Source organism: Electrophorus electricus, chromosome 7, assembly GCF_013358815.1.
Source record: "Electrophorus electricus isolate fEleEle1 chromosome 7, fEleEle1.pri, whole genome shotgun sequence".
Classification (NCBI taxonomy): domain Eukaryota; kingdom Metazoa; phylum Chordata; class Actinopteri; order Gymnotiformes; family Gymnotidae; genus Electrophorus; species Electrophorus electricus.
Genome location: NC_049541.1, coordinates 28,208,096 through 28,228,391, shown reverse-complemented (window position 1 = coordinate 28,228,391; position 20,296 = coordinate 28,208,096). Strand labels below are relative to the sequence as shown.

At 44.2% G+C, this 20,296-nt stretch overlaps 3 protein-coding genes across 6 annotated transcripts; 2 read left to right on the top strand and 1 right to left on the bottom strand.

The window, feature by feature from the left end:
• Positions 1–62: 62 nt before the first annotated feature.
• On the bottom strand, positions 63–2,748 carry chchd2 (coiled-coil-helix-coiled-coil-helix domain containing 2). The gene is made up of 4 exons (XM_027021696.2): positions 2,535–2,748; positions 1,822–2,080; positions 1,312–1,471; positions 63–334 (listed from the first exon to the last, which is right to left on the bottom strand). The coding sequence occupies exons 1-4, from the start codon at positions 2,579–2,581 to the stop codon at positions 324–326; spliced, it is 477 nt and encodes a 158-aa protein (XP_026877497.1). The 5' UTR covers positions 2,582–2,748; the 3' UTR covers positions 63–323.
• A 3,067-nt stretch (positions 2,749–5,815) lies between these two features.
• LOC113584660 (serine/arginine-rich splicing factor 7-like) lies at positions 5,816–11,343 on the top strand. Of its 4 annotated transcripts, XR_003411424.2 has the most exons (9): positions 5,816–6,028; positions 6,766–7,004; positions 7,199–7,375; positions 7,649–7,729; positions 7,949–7,987; positions 8,453–8,497; positions 8,594–8,683; positions 9,530–9,946; positions 10,857–11,343. XR_003411424.2 is itself a non-coding variant. In XM_027021722.2 (8 exons), the coding sequence occupies exons 2-8, from the start codon at positions 6,778–6,780 to the stop codon at positions 10,906–10,908; spliced, it is 711 nt and encodes a 236-aa protein (XP_026877523.1). In that variant the 5' UTR covers positions 5,816–6,028; positions 6,766–6,777; the 3' UTR covers positions 10,909–11,343. The 4 variants fall into 4 exon arrangements, 3 of the variants coding, with proteins under 3 accessions (XP_026877523.1, XP_026877522.1, XP_026877525.1); XM_027021722.2 differs by lacking the exon at positions 9,530–9,946; XM_027021721.2 differs by having other exon boundaries at positions 9,530–11,343.
• Positions 11,344–11,891: 548 nt separating this feature from the next.
• Positions 11,892–18,955, top strand: hnrnpl2 (heterogeneous nuclear ribonucleoprotein L2). The gene is made up of 14 exons (XM_027021713.2): positions 11,892–12,005; positions 12,920–13,038; positions 13,154–13,391; positions 13,527–13,612; positions 13,838–13,934; positions 14,034–14,106; positions 16,249–16,281; positions 16,674–16,742; positions 16,982–17,235; positions 17,332–17,453; positions 17,693–17,894; positions 17,984–18,041; positions 18,362–18,469; positions 18,548–18,955. The coding sequence occupies exons 1-14, from the start codon at positions 11,919–11,921 to the stop codon at positions 18,604–18,606; spliced, it is 1,605 nt and encodes a 534-aa protein (XP_026877514.2). The 5' UTR covers positions 11,892–11,918; the 3' UTR covers positions 18,607–18,955.
• Positions 18,956–20,296: the final 1,341 nt, after the last annotated feature.

The window sequence follows — 20,296 nt, the reverse complement described above, 5'->3', positions numbered from 1 at the left end:
AAGTTATAGACAGAATCAGTTTTAATTTACAGCTTCGAAGACCAAGTCAGAAGACTAACTCAGAAGGGTTAGGTCTTTATTGTGGGTTTTGTTACACGCAGACAGTGATACAATATTTGATGAAATCTCAAAATACTACACGTTAATTATGATGACAAAATATGTAACCACAATCTAAACGTCAAGCATAAGATCTGAATGATTATTCAGTGCTTCCATCAGAAAAATGCATGCACATATTAAACAACAAGCCTGTCAGCCAGGTTTTTTTTTAAACATTATAACCACTGTGGACGTAGAATTATTAAGGTCAATCTCCAGTCTCATGGCAACCCTACAAAAAAAAAAGAAAGAAAAAGTTTACACGTACGTGTGTGTGCGCGTGCACACCACCATTCCACATTCAAACCGCCACTGGACTCAGTACAACCTGTTGTTTCTAGCCTGCATGCACTCACCTGACTTCACCTGGTGGTCCTGCCCTTTACAAATGAGGAAAATTAATAAAGACCATCAACAGGGAGGAATGTCACTCTGGTTCTGGATGGAGTGAGGCCAACAACCTTACACTGCAATACTGTCTAAACAACCTGCTTATGAAAAGTGAAATAATCTAGTTGTTTTTTAAGAACTTTTAATGTGCCACACTGCTGCCTTATCATTCATCATGAATATGAATATTTAGAGGTATTTGGACAACTACAGTAGCATGACAGATCCTGAGAGATTCATTTTCAATAAGAACAGTCCACTGTGAAGTTGTCACACCTCACAGCGTCTCACACAGGTTTTATTTCTGATTGCCTTTGTCCTGGACTAGGATGATCTGGACATGGAGCAAAAAGCAATGCTGGATTCCAAAGCCCATGATGCCCAGTACAGCATATGACCTACAGCACACATGATGTCTGAGCTACATAAAGCCTTCAGAAAACATATTAGCTACTAAAGGTTGAACAGCCTTGAAATCTTTATATCACTAACAAGTTACATTTTCAATATGTTCCAATATATTCCATAAAAATCCAAAATTAGTTAAATTAAGACAGTATTCTTTACTGAAGTGAAAGGCAGTTATCTGTGAAATTACAAAACAGTAAGCATGGTATTTTCTGGCAAAGTGCTTCATGTTTTAAAATAAAAGTTTTCCTTGGCTTCCTGAGTCACAATAGACTGTTCAAAATATCATTAGAATATCATATTTTAATATCATATCACTGCACCGTGTAGGTCAACTTTGGCTCTTTCATTTAAAAGAACCCTAAATCCCACACCACAGGCAAGAGAAGCACTGCTGTCACACAAACGTACCGTTGGAGAATTTGCACTCTTTAAGCACTTCACTGAACCCCTCACAGAGCTTGAGGTCACTCTGTGTCTGAGCACACTCCAGGAACTGCCTCAGCTCATAGGCGCAGGCATTCTGTTGCGTTGACCCTTGCTGGTAAACAGGCTGTGACTGGTAGGGCTCCTGGAAGACGGATCACAACTTTTACTTGCATTTACTTCTCACACACAAACATGTGAACAGCAGCAGCTTAGAAAACAGAACTTAACATTTAAATCCATTAATCTCACACAGAACAAAAACAGTCCCACTTGTCCTGTTGACAAGCCTGGCTGTAACACGGCAATTACAACAGTTAGCCCCAAATTGACTTTAAAACGGTTTTCCTGAGATGGATTAAGCCTACACTTAGTCCTTAGCTAAATATTACTGGTATTATATAATGATCTTAAGAATAAGGTGTTAAAGTCCCTTTAAAATCCATTCTGTGTCCAGTTCAGACTCCACATTAAGCCAGCGTGAGACGTGTTTACCTGGTAGGTAACGTCAGGCCTGGCTGCCTCTGAGTGCCCACCACTGAAGCCCCCGGTCATGGCATGGCCTATCGTGTGGCCCACAGCAGAGCCAACCGCCACGCCTGCCGCAGTGCTTGCCATCTGAGCAAACATGCCTGGCTGCTTGGGGGCAGCAGCAGGGGGCGCCACAGCAGACGGAGGCGGATGGGCTGGTGCGTAAGATGGTGCAGGTGCTGCCCTGGACACTGGTGGAGGGGGTGCTGGCCGTGAGGAGTAGCTGGGGTAAAGAAGACCCAAGGGCACGAGTCATGGTTTGCTCATGAACACAATGCTGTTAAGTACCACGTGACCATTGTCACCTGGTCGCACAGTAACCGAGTTAAAACGACAATGCGTTAAACAAACGCTGTACAACGTATAGCTATATCATTACTAGACTGCAACGTTAATGTTAACTAGTTTTCAATATATAGGTTAGTCCTGCTAGCTAGCTAATTATGCATGTCCTTAACTTAATAAGTTCGACCACACATTGCTAACCTGCTTCTTTTACTCATGTTTTATGACCTCACCAAAGGCCGACATTAGCTAACGCATTACATTAGCTACATTACACTGACCCAATTCAGAATGGCCAGGATAAGGAAGCTAACTGAGCTAACCGCTACAGCTAACGTGTGCCGCTTATGAACACAGCGTTAGCTATAGCCTTACCATGCTAGCTAGATTACCTTGGAGGAGCCATCCTCGAAGTTCTACTACGACTTCCTCTCGGCATGTTAAATATGAAGAGTTTTACTCTCGCGTAGAGACTCTTTATTGAGTGTCTTCCAGCGTTAGCCGAGCCGCTTCACCGTTCCCGAGCGTTTCTGCTTGACCTTCGTACTCGCTGCTAACGCAGATCTCAGAACGAATTTGCTATACTGGATAGTAAGATACATCCGGGGAATCTTCTAGTCGCGAGTAACTACGTCACGTCTAGTAGTGTATTACGTCACTCAGCGTTTATTGAATTCGTTCAATCTTTCGGGAGCTAGTTTCACGAAGTTTACCAAAAATTTCTTTGTAATATACAAAATAAAGAAGGCATATGAAACAACACTTCCAATTTATTTTCTGATTATACAAGATTCCAAATCCAACAATAATCAAAATAATTTTTGCTTTCGATGTTTCAGTCAGTATATTAAACTATAATATGAATATACTCATTGTATTTCTAAACACACTGTTACCTAAATTTGCTTATTGGTCAAGATCGTTTCCCCATACAAGTTATGTGACTTGGTGAAGTTCCTCCATCTCAAATCAGAATAAAGACAGGAAAGTGAATACAAAGTGCTAGTAAAGATGTGCAACATGGTTGCAGTGCAATGGGTTTGTCAGGGGGCACCCAGGTTGTTGACTGGAGTTGGGGGGGGGGGGGGGGGGGGGGGGAAGCGTTTTGTAGATGTCATGTTGAGAGTGTGAGGAGTCAGTCATGATCTTTCCTGCTTGCCTCAGTGTTGTAGCAGGTCAGCAGTTTGCAGCCCATCACCCTCTCAGCAGAGCAGATGAGCCACAGTCCACCCTGGTCAGCAGCAGCAGTGTATAACACTGATGGAGGACATGAAGATGGACTGATGTTAGTGGAGAACTGCACCACCATCAGCAGCTTTGGCAGGATAGACTTCAACTGCCACAGGATGTTTGTCCTTTACCATGTCCGGTGACATAGCTGTTCTGCTCCCACTTGAGGTCACTGGTCATGATGGATCCCAGAAAGATTCCAGTGTCAACTAGTGTCTCCCAGAGTGATGGAGGCAGGTAGGGCTGCAAACTTTCTGAATTAAGTCATCAGTCTCCCCTATAAAGGGTCATGCTCCAGGTGGATTTGGTAAAATCATGATACTAGTTCTTCAATCTCCCCCCCACCATTAGGCAGACTCATCCAATCAGAAGTGAGCCCAGTGAAGGTGGTGTTGGTTGGAAAAAACAAATGTAGTGTACAGGGAGAATACATTCTGGTGGGGAGTTTGTGCCGATGGTCCAGGAGTCTGAGACATTTTCTCCCCGATTTATGTGCAGCTACCTGTCAGTTAGGTAGTCTGTGATCCACCAGCGAATGGAGTCAAACACCTGCAGGCGGGAGAACTTGTCCGGCAGCAGGACTGGGATGACCATTACAAACAGACCTGAAGTCCACAGAGAGAATTCTGATGTAGGTTTCTGCAGAGAAGTGGGACAATGATGGTTTTGAAGTATAATAGCATGAGGCACATGAAGCACTTCATGACCACATTGTAACATTTTAGCAGGGACAAGGCAAGAGGCAGAATGCAAACACAGGAACCTGAACAAGGGAGGCAAATAAAACAGGGACATGGGGAACACAAACTAAGCAAATAAATCAAACACCCACAACTCCACACATGATCCAACTTACCAAAATAACTGACCACATGGGAAACCAAACACAGGGCTTTAATAACCAAGACAATCAAGCACTAACCAGACACAGGTGAACATATGAACAGGGAGAACCAAAACAAAAACTGGAATTAAGGAACAGATGAGGGACAGAGAAAATGAAACCAAGAAACGGAACAACCAGGAAGCGAAGGAAAACAGACATGACAGGGAAACCAAGGAAACAGGGATGTCAGGAGAGTGGCCAATTGTTACACACAAAGGTCAGATTGACAGGCCTATAGTCGTTATGCTCTGTGGGCCAGGATCATTGTAGATGTTTGGAAGCACATGACACATCTCCAGTAAGGTGGTATAATGTCTGTAAACACTGCAGACAACTGGCATGGTGCTTCAGAGTGGAGGGAGAAACTCGGTCCCATTGCCTTTCAGGGTTCTGTCTCTTGAATAGCCTGCTTACATCCCTCACTGAAATGAAAAGAGTTGTTATTGTGTTGGTACTGGGGATAATGGGAGTATCAAGGTGGCCAGTTGAGTGGTGGCCCTGCACTCTACTTAGGTGAAAGAGCTGGAGATGGGGTCTGGAGTCAGGGGGATATGTCAGAACTGTCATTTTCTTTATCAAATCGGCAGTAAAACTCATTCAGCTGGTCTGAGATCTTCCGTTATACAGTTCTGGTTCTGGACTGGATTCTTGATACAAAAACAGTACGTCAACATTGTTCGAAGTACTGATATGACAAACACACCTCAGTAATTATACAGTGTCTTAATTTTATACATTAAGTTACTCAGATGTTACCTAACTTCCAAAATAAAAACACCGCAGTATGGAGGTGGGGGTGGGGAATAGGATGATTCTAATCACCTGTGATTTACACCCTAAAAGTATTAGAACATTAGGTTGTTGTTGTGTTTAAATTGGGGTCTCAAAGCCCTGGCAGCACCCCTGGTCAGAACAGCAGAGCACAGGCTGTTATGAGACATTAGTCACAGACAAGTCAACCCAAACAAGCACTGGGTGCAGTCCAGTTAATTAATTTCGAGTTTAGCAAGTATCAAATGTTAACTAGTTTGAAACAACATGTTCTATTACGGGTTTTGCTAAAGAGCATTTTACAAGGATATACAATTAGTTACCTTGGACCTCTTTGTTTGCATAAATCCTACACGGACCAAATTTCCTAGAAGAATCTATCAGGACTGGTGTTCTCAGTTTGGTCCTTATACAATATACTGCAACTATTTTACCTGATTACCCGGGCTAGGAGCAGGAGCCAAGCAAAACCAGATGGGGGGAATTTTGGGGACTAGGTTATGTCAAGGCCCAGGTAAATCCAATATAGAGTACTTTTATTTGCGTCCGGCTCAGGAGAATGTTATGAGGGAAAAAAAGGTTTTTTTAAATCCCTTTACTGCAAATTTCGTGCAACGTTTACATAAAGTTACCAAAGTCTAAGAACTTCAAGAAATGTGCAAAAAAATCGTGAAACTCTGTCAACGAGTAACAAATGAGGTTATATGATAAGGTTACGTGATGTTGTTACGTGATGATATTATATGATGAGGTTACATGAGGCAGCGATTTCAGCCAATGCCTCGGAGTGACTCGAGATCAGTTCCTTCTGTTCAAACTCCCTCCCACTGCGATTTGCGCTGTACAGGCCACAGCTAAGTTAGCCGTTTCAGCTAGCTAGCTATTTTGTTATGGTTAATATAGCTAACCTATTAGTTTAGAATACGATACCGTTGCTTTCTTTGTGTGCTCTGTTTAATGCCATTTTCGAAAACTGGATATTGTAGCTAACACAAAGAGGTACGTGTGATTGTTGATGTTGTCGCTTATAACCATTGCACGCTAACTAGCTATTTATCTGGATATTTATACAGTTAGGTTAGCTAGTTCACTTTACTCATCTTGACGGTCGATAGCTAGCCGCGCTGGATATCATTGTTTATAGCTAGTTAGTTAACACTATCTATAATTTATGAAGTCACTGCCTACATCTTTTCAGTGGAGAAATCAACGGAATTAAGGTAGCTAGACGGAAAGAAACAGTCTATTAGCTAGCTATCTTAGCTAGAGTAGCTAATACTACCATTACTAGCTAGTTTAGCTAATTGCGTGTATTTATAGCGAGCTAGGCTACGTTACCTCTGTTGCTATTATTCAGTTGTTTATTGTCATGCCGATGTTCATTTAGCTAAGCAACATTACAGTAATCAACATGTAATTAACTGCTTAGGTTAGATAGCTAGAGAAATTAATCAGTTGCTTATTGTAACACGCTTGCTAGCACAAGTAACCAGAAATTGACAAGCGTGATAAGATAACGAAGCAATTTAATGAGGATAAGCAATCTTAACAACTGAATATCTAATAAGTTTGTGCGTTTAACTATGCGATTAATGTCAGTTAATGTCGAATAACAAGCTAGCTAGCTACTCAAGTCTCTAACAATAACCTCTTGCAGCGTGTTTAATATTACGGACTTTGACATTAATCGTTCAGTTACAGATATATAAATGCTTTAATGCCCTCTGTATTTTCAGATAACGAGAGGGATGTCGTACTACTCGTCGTCCTCTCGCGGTTCCTCGCGGAACCTGGAGTGTAAGGTCTACGTCGGAGATCTAGGCAACGGAGCAGCTAAGGGCGAACTGGAGAGGGCCTTTGGCTACTACGGTCCGCTGCGCAGTGTCTGGGTGGCAAGAAATCCACCTGGCTTCGCCTTTGTAGAGTACGAGGACGCCCGGGACGCTGAGGATGCCGTGAAAGGAATGGATGGAAAGTACGCGTAATAGTATTTGTAATCTGTAATTGATGTATTGAATATTTTATCACAGAGGACAAGGAATTTAGCACAAAACTCAAATATCAAGTATATGTTTAGAGCTATGCTAGCAGAAGACGTAGGATATTGGACTGTACATGTTCCAATAACACACCTGTTACTCATTCTACTCCACATAACACAATTCTCAGGGTTCTCTGCGGTTCTCGGATTCGTGTGGAGCTCTCCACTGGCATGACTCGGAAGAGCCGATATGGCCGACCTAGCCGTCGTCAGTTTGACCCAAATGACCGATGTTATCAGTGTGGAAACAGGGGCCACTACGCCTACGACTGCTATCGTTTCAGTAAGAGAGGCCGTCGCAGCAGGTACGAAGCTTTCTGCTCAGTAGCGAACCTGCTTTCCTGGGTGAAGCAGTTCCTTGTTTATTAAGGACTAATGGATATGATTGTTTCAAGAGTAACTTTTCCATTCTGTGTGCCTACAAAGGTTTTTCAGTTTGGTGCACCTTAACGCAAGATTATTTAAGTGTAGTGCATTTAAACAGCTAAGGCCCTAGAAGTCCTCCTGCATATTTTAGTATGTATCCACCAAGCTTTTGTGGAGCCTGTAACACTACAAAGCTGTTGTTTGTGCTACAGGTCCCGGTCTCGTTCGCGCTCTCGCTCCAGGTCGAGGAGCAGACGCAGCCGCTCACGCTCTCGAAGCCGCAGCAAAGACCGGTGAGAACGTTTACCACTTCAGAGCATATAAAACAACTTTGTTATATTTAAAAGTTACCATATATGTATAGAGGAATTTCGGTTTAGGGAGATGTGTGTATATATAAACTTCCCGATATAAATATCCAGACTTCAATGTTGAAAAAGCATTGTACTACTACACCGGTGTTGCTATTGTACTCTACTAAATAAAGGTTTTCTTTGTCTGTATTGTTATAGGAGGTACCATTCTCCATCTTATTTGAAACGCAGGAGCAGGTACGTGGTTGGAACAGGGTGGATAATGACTGATTGTATGAGCACTGGCATATAATCTCTTGTACAGAAATGGTTTGAAATTGATGGACTCGATTTTATGCTCACGTATTTGTATTTCGATGTTTACGTACAAAAGGTGATTTAAAAAAATATATATATATATTTTTTTATATCTTAATTATTGTGCTTGACTAAAAGGTTAGGTTAATTTCTAGTTTATGAATAGGCTAGGTAATTAATGGTTTATTAATAGGTTGGATACTAGTTTATTAATACGTTAATTGCTAGTTGGACTTGAGGGCACCTCTAAACAAACACAACCAACAGAACTCAAGGTATAGGTTTAGTCAAAACTATATCTGCATATTGCATTCTATCTGTTGGATAAATTAGGGCTAAGCCTGGCAGTATTTGACTGAAACCAGTAAGTAATATATTTGTCTTCTTCCTTTCAAAATAATGAAGGTCTGGCTCTCAAGCCCGCTCTAGGTCCCGAACTCCCGTACGGAGGTACGATATCTGCCCGTCACAGTCAGTGTCGGTCTGTGGTGGTGATTGGTCCTTTTAATGTACTCTGGGTCCTGTTTGGCTTTTGTTTTCTTACAGTCGCTCTCGATCTCGCTCAAGATCTGCGTCCCGCTCCAGGTCCCGCTCCAGGTCCCGCTCCAGGTCCCGCTCCCACGGTGCTAAGGACAGGTAATTCCTTTGGTCTGAAGTAGTGTGATATCTCCTTTTCTCTAAATGTAATTGTATCTTCTCAATTACTGAATTATGTTAAAGCTTGTTCTTCACTACTGTTTGTTACTCAGTTTAACTTGGTGGATTAGCACATCTCCTAGCCCCCAGTTACTAAGTGACACGTATATGAATTAAGACAGATTAGGTGATGAGGCTGTTCAGAGGATGGACAGTGTGTCCTTGTCTTAATTGAGAATAGCCCACAGTACATCCACGACTTTCCCTGGAAGTGCAGCTTCCTGCAGAGGTAAGCCAGTCCCGTTAGCCTGTCTACACAGCTCCAGCCACGGCTTGACAACCTTTCGACGGAGGTGGACGGAGGAAGCCGAGCAGGGAGGGTAAAGAGTGAGCAGCATCAGATAAAGATTGTCAGCCACTCCAGGAACGAGAGCTGGAGCACTGGCTCAGCCCTCCATATTTAAATTCCTACCAAGTGCCTGAAGTGTCATTTTCCTTTGGCGAGCACCCAGTCTAGAATGACTTGGTCAAGAGATGCTTAGGTACAGCAACAACTCGCATGCATTCCTTATAAACATAGACTCGGAGAGCCAGTACTGTGCTTAAGGCCTGGGCTGTAGAGGTAAGGTAATGGGGTAATACTGGAGGAATCATCTCTCTTCTACCTTAGATCCAGCCTCAGGTTGATTAGCTGCAGTTCATCCATCCAGGGTAGCCAAAACCCCCACTCTTCCCTCCCCCCTCCCCCCCCCCCAAAAAAAGAGAGAAAACAAACATTTTTAAAAATCTGTCATTATCAGACTCCGGTGACCAATTTCTGCAGGCTGTTCTTGTTTTTTTCTAAAGAGTGTGGGAGTCGGCGCTCAAGCAGAGACCAGGGCTCTCATCTTTGCCGTGTTAACCGTCCTCCAGGAGGGTGACTAAAGAGCTTACCTGAGATCAGCCTCTGCCACGCTGGTTTAAAGGGGTCGTCCGACGCACATTCTGACGGGACGCATCCTGCGCGTACACAAACAGTTGTTCCACCCACCCCACCCCACTCCCATCCCAGAACCCCATGCACTACTGCACACCAGAATGCTGGGCTGAGAGTTATGGGCCCCCCCTCCCTCCAAAGCTCCAACTTCTTGTTTAGCTTCTGAGAAGGGTGTGTGAGAGAGAGGAGAGCTGACGCGAGATCAGACTTCAAGACCCTCCGAGTGTGTCTTCAAGTTCTAGCATCCGTCGCTTCTCTGTATGTTGTTTCCGCCACTGTCTTCAAAGGTAACCAAAACCCAAGAGTTGATGTCCTTCTTAATGTGAGCCCTGGTTGTAGTAAACCCACTTGTAAAAAAAATCTTGATATTGAACGTATGCAGAGCATGCGCTAATTAACATCCCTGGAGAGTGACTGAGAGACTGTGAGGAAGACTGCCTGTGAATGTGACATGACATGCTGTGTGTGTGTGAGAGAGAATATATTTACGTGTGTGTGTCTGAGTGCGTTCATGTGTGTCTGAATGTGTCTCTTTCAGTGTTCTAACCCTGGTTAATAGCACTTCTGTTGTCTCACATGAAGGAGATATGAGTACTGTAGTCTTCCTGGTTGTAGTGTTAGATGAGAGTGAATGAATATTTTAGTGTAGGTGGGTCTTGTTCCATCTAGTGCTCTTGGGCTCTGAGCTGGTAGTGTCACTCCTCACCCTCACAGTCTGCAGAGAGAGACCTGCCTAAAACAGGTCTTAGTTGTACAGAATTTCACATTACATTGGTCTATGTTCCTTCTCAGGTCTTCTGTAGTTTTGAAAGATGCTGGTCTTTGTGGTAGACTTCCTTAGAACAGCTAACCATTTTTTTGGTTCTTGGAATCAGTGAGGTTTCACAGCAAAGACTCCACTGTTGTGAAATCAGACTTGTCTTTACACAGGAATGTAACTTGGTAGATAATTGTGAGAACAATATAATGTTCAAACAAGCAAATGTGCAGACGATACGATGCAGTAAATACTACAGTGAAACGTAGACCACACACACCACCACACATTAAGGAAATGACGCCTCAACCCTTCTTGGGCAGGACAAAGTACCAGCGCTTGTCGTGTAGGGCAGGGGCGGAGCTGTGATAGGGTTTGAATGATGAGGCTTTTTGTTTCATTTGTTCTCTCCTCTGAACTTCTCTCTCTATCTGTTCCAGTCATTCCAGGTCCCCCAGCCAGAAAAACAGCTCCACCCCAGCTGAAGACTGACTGGAGAAGAACCCCACACCCCAAATCACTCACTTATCAGCCTGCTTAGTTTGATTAGTTTTCTTCTCTGCCTTCACCACATGAAAGTGTACCTTATGCCATTTGATGTTTCACATTTGTTCAGTGGTATTCCTGTGAATTTTAGTTTACCTAAAAACCTCCACCAGTTATACTTAAAATGATAGTTTAATGGGAGAAACGTTTTTGCTGCTTCTTTATTTTGAATTTTGACCTTTTTCTCCTTACACATTTATTGTAGCAGGTTTAAAAGGGCTGTGGTGAATTTGTTTTCTATCTGTATAGAAGGTTTACACTGGAAATGAACAAGAATGGAATAAAGAATTGTGGCAACAACACACGAGGAATCTGAATTACAAGTGAGATGTCTACTGTGGGATTGGGAAGGGAATTAAACTATTAAAGAGTTGCACATTATCCACGTTTGCGTGAAATAAAACTAGAATGGATGCGTACGGTGAATGATTAAAGTGCGTTCAGGTGGTATTTGGTAGGTGAAGCGTGTTGTATGTCCCATGATTTAGTGTTTTGGTACACGCAGCTGCGTTCACTTAATGGCGGTTGGTATCTAATACAGGCGCGTTATCACCACAAACATGCCAGTAGCATGACAACTTCACTATGGTGAGTTGAGTTCGAGATTGGCATTACAGATCAGCTTCACGTTAAGAGAAAGGGGTTGTGGGTTTATGTATTTCTCTTTTCTTACTTTACACTTCTCAAACTTCGCGTAACCTTAATACTTGCCAAATTAACAGGTTGTTATGAGAAGTACCGTCTGTATTCTGACGTGAACACGTGCATAGTAAAGATGGGGATTTTCAGCATTTCCGAATATTTTCATTATTTTCAATAACTGAAGCAACATACCCAGCGTTGTGATTGGTTGACTCTCCGTCTTGACACCACCAATGGGAGGTGGTAGAGGGCGGGCCCAGGCGTTCTTGTATTTTACGTCCATTTTCATTCGATGTGGAGACCTAACGGACAACATGGCGACGCAGACGGCCCGCTACTACAGCGAGGGAGGCAGGGCGACGAAGCGCCAAAAAACCGAAAACGACGGCGGAATTTCAACTGTAAGAATGTGCCTCAGAGGCATGGTTACGGTTTATACCGTGGTTTTCGTTACTGATCATTTATCTCCCCCAAACCGCTTCTCGAGCGCGCGTGATTTGCTGGCTGGTCTGTAAGCTAGCCGTTAGCAGAGGGATGCTAGGCTAGCGGCTTTGTTTCACTTTAGCGTTGCTGTATCAGATGCGGCATTTTTCAGTTTGTGTTCTCTGAGAATTGCGAAACGTCGCTTCCTAGTCGATTAAAACATGAACACACTGTACTCAAGCTGCGGAAGTTCTCGATATTCGCTTTATTTGGTTAACACGGTGGCTAACGCTATCTTAGCTTCTGTTCCCAGACATTAGACCTGTGAAAGCTAGCTTGGCTGGCTAATGGACGCAAACGAATAAATGTAACTGTTAGCTGACCTAGTTATCCTAGAAAAGCCACACCGCTGTTTTACTGACCCATTTTTGTTTGGTGATTATTCATTAATAGTAAGGCCTTAATATTCTTTTATGACTCACTTCTTCATGTCTGTCGTGCGTCAGATGGACAAGGCTCTGTTGGCTCACGTGAATAGCTGCCTGTCTTACGCGGCGTTCACTGCTTTGCATGATGTGCAACTAATCGTGCCGTTTATGCACCTGGCTGAGCATGGAGGCGTGTTGGAGCTAGAGATCCACATCGCTAACGATGCAACTCCAGCTTGTTACATATTTAATAGCCTAGAAAATGCTAGAAAAAATGTTAGGGCATTATAAAGTCCGTGTCTAAGGTTCTAATGAAGGGACGCCATTGTACTATAGTTAAAAATGTAGATATATGGTGGTAAAAAAATTTCTGGGAATCTTGCGTGGTACACTGAGTGGCGTATACATCTTGTGTACTACATTGCGTTTGTTTAAAATAATTGTATAAAATGATTGTGTTGCAGGAGGGCTATGACGATCCTCACAAACCTCTCCCGTCCCTGGTGGTCCATGTACGGGGACTGGTGGATGGAGTTTTGGAAGCAGACCTTGTAGAAGCACTGCAGGAGTTTGGGACCATCAGGTAACGCAAACCTTGACCTCTGGTAGCTGCCCTGTCGTACCCGATGGTGCATGCCCATTGGCTGCTCCCTTGTTGGTCTTTTGTGATGTGGATTCTCAGCACATGTCTTCTGCAGTTATGTGGTACTGATGCCCAAAAAGCGCCAGGCCCTGGTTGAATATGAGGACATGAGTGGCTCTTGCAACGCCGTGACCTATGCCAACGACAACCAGATCTATATTGCTGGTCATCCTGCGTTTGTGAATTATTCAACCAGTCAGAAGATATCCCGTCCTGGAGATTCTGATGACTCCCGCAGTGTTAATAACGTTTTGCTGTTCACAATCATGAATCCCATCTATCCCATCACAACGGTAATGCCCACCAGCACTCTGTAAAGCACACTCTGCTGACCAGATCGAATGCACATACTGGGGGGGGGGTTTGGATATATGGTTGTTTTTTTTAATCCACACTTTTTTGGGGGGGGCGGGGGTGTTATCCTACAGGATGTGCTGTATACCATTTGCAACAATTGTGGCCCTGTTCAGAGAATTGTCATCTTCAGGAAAAATGGTGTCCAGGCCATGGTGGAATATCCTTTACTGATTGATATTTAAGTCCACATGAAACAAATTTACTGTATAAAAGACCCCCAAGGTGACAGTGATGCTCTAGTACATTATCTGGTGTAGGCATCAACAACCTTTCCACTGAGTATTGAAGCTGGAGAGCGTGGCAGTTAGCGGTTGTGTTTGCTGTGGCGGGTGTAAGGTTGGGCTGTCTGGTAATGAGGGTTTTTGTCCTTAATTATTCCCACGTTCGATTCCGTGCAGAGTGCACAGAGAGCCAAAGCCTCTCTCAATGGTGCTGATATATACTCAGGCTGCTGCACCCTTAAGATCGAATATGCCAAGGTAAGCAATGTTATGTTCATGGGTTGTGTTTGTGTCCATGCACACCTACACCGTCGGTTTTCTACAGGTTATATAGCAATTTGTTTCCCTTCTTATTAGCCGACACGCCTCAATGTGTTCAAGAATGACCAGGACACATGGGACTACACCAATCCAAACCTGAGCAGTCAAGGTAATGTGCGTGCCGGCTGTGTTTGTCCTGACACTACTCAGCACCCTTACTGCCACTGTGGGGAACAGGCTAACGGGTGGGCTGGGCCTTGCACCGACGTGGTGTTCAGGAGCAGTGTTATTGAACTGTGCAGCCTTTACCTACCCACTGTGTGAGGTAACGCTTCAGCCGCCGCGTTGCCCTCATGCTGTGTGCGGCTGCTAGTTGTTTGACACCGTTCATGAAATGCTCTCGGTCTGCGACCCTTTCGATACACGACAAGATCCCTTTCTCAACAAAGCACAGGTGTCCGGAGCAACTGGACCACTGGGTATATGTCACTCATTGAGAGACTCTTCCCAACATTTTATTCATCACAGCTTTTTCTTTGGAAGGCTTATTTGGGTCTGTGTGGTGTGCTACACCTTCTCACTGTGAATTCAGATATTGTAGATTCAGTTTTCTCTTTGACACCTGCTCATGACCAGTTGCTCCTCAGCATCTGTGCTGTACACTGGGGGGAGGGGGGGGGAGAGACCTGCACAGAAACTGCCTCATCTGCTACAACACAACATCTGGACAGTGGAGAGCACTTTAGAACATCACCACCACTACCAGTTGGCCATCACTGGTCCCACACCCGCAGAAGGAACAGCACCTGCTGCCCTCAAACAGGCAGTCTGTAGGGAAACAGTCCATTCTGACACTTCATACAAGAGACACCACTGACTACCCAACATCTCGCACTCATCGTCCTATCCAAACCGGACCCCCACAGCCACGAAGATGCCACTGCTTTACAGTCTGCCACACACGTCTGTTGAGTTAGTCTTGCTTGTGCTCCAAGAACAAGACACACTCCACTGTGACACTGCACATCACCTCACTGCTGACAAAGGAGTCTTCAGGGAGGGAAACAAAGAAACACAACACGATGCAAACAGACAAAGGTCTCCATCTGTTTACACCAAACAGACGACGTCCACAGGCATACAGCAGGTCGAGAAAGCAAACAGGCCGTCTGTAAGCCCCGCCCACGTTGGGTTGTACCGTTTGGTCGACTGGCACAAAAGCATACTTGCACGCCATGTAGAGAACACCAGCACCACCTGCAGCTGCAGCAGCATTGGGCCACCCCACTGACAATCACGTCGTAGCAGATCACTGGAGAAGTCACACACCGCCAGTGATGAGGACAACATGGCAGACACCAAGCACTGACATGCAGACTGACATACCAACCTCCTCCATACCTTATGCCCTGAAGCGTGTCCTGGAATAGAGCCAACCCACGCCCTGTGAGCCCCGTGACCTCTGCTCACGATCCAGCCGACCTACACCTCCCAAACAATTCTGCCTCTCAATGTGTGACTATTTATTCTTTTCTTTTTCACGTTTTAGTCTTATGACTACTCTGTAACACCTTCCAATGTGATGCAGGTTTGGCATTGTCTCTCTAGTGGGGAACAGCAAACTGTCTGAAATGTGCAAAAAGTCCCAACGTGGCAACCCACCGTGATGCAAAGGGAAGTGTATTCAAATAAGAATATGGATCATGCAAGAACTGCGGCGGGACTTTGGTCATGAGCCAGAAGGGTGGAGGCAGGCTGCCTCGCGGGGGAGAGCGGAGCTCTGTTTTAAGTGTGAAGTGGCAGAGATGAAGAGGTCTGTGGCTAATTTACAGCGCTGTCTTCCTGCCTCATCTCCCCTCCTCCGTTGGGTTGAGCTGTAAGTAAATTCCGAGCTTATGTTGTCTTGGAGTGATGCTCTCGTGGGTTTGTTTCAAGAGCTTCTGTGACACAATAACTAACTTGCCTTTTCTCCCCTCCCCCCCCCGCCCCAAGTCTTCTGGTTAAATTGATCCGGTGTGTTCCTCATCTTGCTGTTGCTATGCTGCAGTGTGATGGGGTTCTTTAGCAGTGACGTAATGGAGTCTTTTTTTTTTTTTTTCTCCCCTTTTATTATGTCCAGGACAAATGTTTAGCTCTGCTGTTTTGGAGTCTAACTTTAGTTTGGCCACTCACTTGGCTTTTGTAATCTTTGGGGGAAATGGGTCCTTGCCCTCGCCCTTCATGTTGACTAGAATTCTTGTCGATGTTTTACGTTGAAGTGAATGTTCCGTGTCCAGTAAGATTCATGTTTGCGATGTGTGTACCTGAACAGGTGCAGATGCTGATGGCAACGGGGGTGATCAAGGTGTGTGTGCTTTTGGCCATTTTGCCCTTTTTGTTCTCGCTCAGTCTGTTATGCTCTGCTAAATAATCACGTCACAATCTCAGTGGCTGAATGTTTGTGGGAGAGTGAGCTGTTTAGTAATTACCCCCACTTCTTTCTCTTGTACTTCTGTTTCCCAACAAGTTCTTATGCAGGTGGGGGGGGGGGGGGGTGTATGCTTGATCAGAGTTTAGTGCACCCTTTCTCTGCCTGTTGTGCCCTCATTCTCTTTTCTGTCCATCAGTCCTCAGACTTAAATCAGAGTGTCGAGCTGTGTTTGCTAGTTTCTCAGCAAATTAGACCCCCCTTCCGCCACCCAATTCTCTGTTCTTCCTCTTCTTTCTGTCTCCGACATCTTCCTGTTTGCCTCTCAGATATGAATGCCAACCCCAACAAACGTCAGAGGCAGCCGGCTCTGCTGGGAGATCACCCTCCAGAGTACGGTAAGGCCCACGCCCCTGCCAACAAACACCCAACATATGCGTTTGTGGGGACGGGGGCTTGAGCCGTGCTTGTTAAACCGGTGTACAGATCCACAGTGGCAGCAAGTCGGTACTGTGTAGTCACTTAGAAAATAAATCTTCCAGTCACCGTCAGTGACCGTCTGTCTTCGCATGGGTGGTGTCTTGTTGTTTTTTTGTTTTTTTTGTTTGTTTTTATTTTTATTATTTTTTTCACCCAGGTGGTTACCATGGATACCAGGACGAGGGTTATGGTGGCTACGAAGCGCGACGCATGGGCCCGTCTATGGGTGGCCCACGGCGGGGCGGGGCGGGGCAGCGGTACGGTGGGCAGTACGGTGCACCCCCACCACCTCCGGGGGAGTATAGTGCACACGCAGAGTCTCCTGTCATGATGGTGTACGGCCTGGAGCCATCGAAAATAAACGCTGACAAGGTCTTCAACATCTTCTGCCTCTACGGCAATGTGGAGAGGGTAAACTTTGTTTAGTAAACCTGTTAACGTGAGTGCAAAGTAAATCCAATCCGGGCATGTCCAAAGGGTAAAATGGTGTTTGTTTTGAAATTGCAGGTGAAGTTCATGAAAAGCAAGCCTGGAGCTGCTATGGTGGAGATGGGAGACTGCTACGCTGTGGACCGTGCCATCTGCCATCTCAACAACCACTTCCTCTTTAACCAGAAACTTAACGTCTGGTAGGGGTTCATCTGCCCTCGCACACGCTTGTTACTTTGACAGTTCAACAGCAGGAGTTGAAGTTGTTCAGGAACAGTGTTGATCTCTAATTCCTTTAACTACGTGGTTTTATTTTCTTAATTTCTTGGTCACTAGTAATCAAGCCCTTGAGTGTAATCTCTCCAGGGTGTGTGTGTGTGTGTGTGTGTGTGTGTGTGTGGTTCTGATGAATGTGTGTGTGTGTGTGTGTGTCTTGCAGTGTGTCCAAACAGCAGGCCATCATGCCCGGACAGTCGTACGAGCTAGAGGACGGTAGCAGCAGCTTCAAAGACTTCCACGGCAGCCGTAACAACCGCTTCACTTCCCCAGAGCAGGCAGCCAAGAACCGAATCCAGCACCCAAGCAACGTTCTGCACTTCTTCAACGCTGCTCCTGAAGCGTCTGTGGAGATCTTCTCTGAGGTCAGCCAGCTGAGTCCTACAGGAAGAACTTGTGGGGGGGGGTCAACTGAACGTGTGAGTCTGACTTCTGCCTTCCTTTGTCTTTTCAGATATGTGATGAGCTTGGTGTGAAGAGCCCATCGAATGTAAAACTGTTTGCAGCAAAGGGTGAGTGGGGGTCAGTGTCCTGGGGTGAGTCATGTATACAGCTAGAACTATTGTAACCTGTTAACTGCTGAATGTAAGTGACTACAAAGGCTTTTTCCAAGAGGTTGTAACTTGTCTATAGTCTGTCAACACAGAAGGAACTGGGGTTCCTGTTTCCAGACGTCTTAAGCTACACTTAAGTTTTAGTGCCTACTGTCATCAAATGTTTCCTGGAGTTGTTGGCAATGAAACTTGTTTTTATATTGTGTGCACGCGGGGGTGTGGGGTATGCCGTGTGTCTTGGTAGCGCCTGGGCATTCATGACTCTGTTCTCCCCTCAGGTGGTGCCTCCTCAGAGAAGAGCTCCTCAGGTCTGCTGGAGTGGGAGTCTGTTAATGATGCAATGGAAGCACTAGCCATGATGAACCATTACCAGATGAAGAACCCAAGTATGTGCTTCCCTTTTTAAACAGTGTGGTGCCAAGTCCAGGCCCCTGTTCTCAGCTGGAGTTGTTGTTTTGTTCCAGATGGTCCGTACCCCTACACACTGAAGCTCTGCTTCTCCACTGCCCAGCACGCCAACTGAGACGCGGCTGCCTAGATCCTGCCCTCCCACGTTATTGCCACAGCTTTACTGTCTGTCTCCCCTGCCCTCTGTGCTGTTTTATCAGTCTTATTAGGTCCTATGTGTGTGAGAGAGAGCGCGAGAAAGGGCTGCAGTGTACGCTGAAAGTGAAACTGACGGAACTGTCAAATTTTGTTTTTATTGAAGAACAGGTGAATTGCTTTTGTATGAGTATTTTTTTTCTTCTTTTTTTTTTATTGCTTTTTCATTACTGTTAGCTGTGTGTTCTCACTTTTGGAAACGTCACCCTGTAAAGGACAGGCTGCATCTTTTCTCTTAATTGTAAAATAAAATTACTCCGTGATTAGAACTTTTCTGTCAAGGCTGTTTAATGAAATAGCTTCGAGTCAGAGAGGCAACGAGCTGTCTTCTGTGATATCTGCTTTGGAGATTCATTTTGATTTTGGTGCTTTTTAGATGGTATCTCTAATTTGGTTGCATAGAACACTTTAATTTTGAAGTGCAAGAATACATATGCTTCAGATTAATATGGAACTCTTCATACGTGAAAGTGTCTTGCATATGTTTCAAAAGAAAATCAGTTTGTAAGGGACTAGATGTTTCGGTTCAGGGTCAGGCAAACTCTTCTTTCTCTTTACAGACATTGTGGAAGTGTTCCAGAAAAGCTTTAACAACCAATCCTGAACTCTGAGTAGAATTAAATTTGAATATGTACATGTGTACCAGGTTGTAATTGCGTGCTAGGCAGTATGTATTTTGTGTAAGAAAAGAACCACTTACGCTTCATAAACTTCACATTAAACAAATTTGAAAACACGTTATTAATAACTATTAGCCATTACTGATAGTGGAGAAAGCAAGTATACCATGAAATAAAGCTTTGAATTGCAAGAAAACATTTTGTAATTGCCTGTACATTAATTGTAAGGAAAGATTTACATTCACATACATTTACTACCAAAGGAGCAATAGGAATGTGGGTCTGTGCAGGCTATATGAAATGGAGAAGATATGAAGATTCATAGTGTTCAACTGGTCAAGCCACATGTTTTTAAAAGTAAAATTATAATTAAAATAACATCTTGTTGACATTTGCAGATTTATGCCCAGGAAAACAGCTGAGCAACCTACTTTTAACAGACACACAAAGGACATGAATCTAGGATATGAACATCTCCCTCTGTTTAAAGAACATAAGCAGTAAATAAACTACTGAAAAACAACACCAATGCATAGTTTGTATTTCAACCGAGCGCGAATCCATGGTCCTGTTGTCTATCGTGAAATGCCAACGTGAAGAACATTTAAAAGATTGATTGGCTGAAACGGTACAAAATTTTCTAATCACTTAATAATCTTGTATAATTATTCACCGTAATCAATAATTTGAGTCGCAACGTTAAATTCTCCAGCCGTAGTGTTAGTAACGTTCACGTTTCATCCATCCATCCGATGTTGTGATGTTTAACTCAGCATGTGAGCTTCACATTGTATGTTACTGCAGCAATTAATCTTATTTACACACTACACTAATCTACACTTAATTTAATCTACATTTAACTAATTACACTAAACTAATCTAAACCAACATACACTAATCTACACTACACTAACCTACACTAAACTACACTAAAGTAACCTGCCCTAATCTACATTAAACTAATTACACTAATCTAATCTACACTCATTT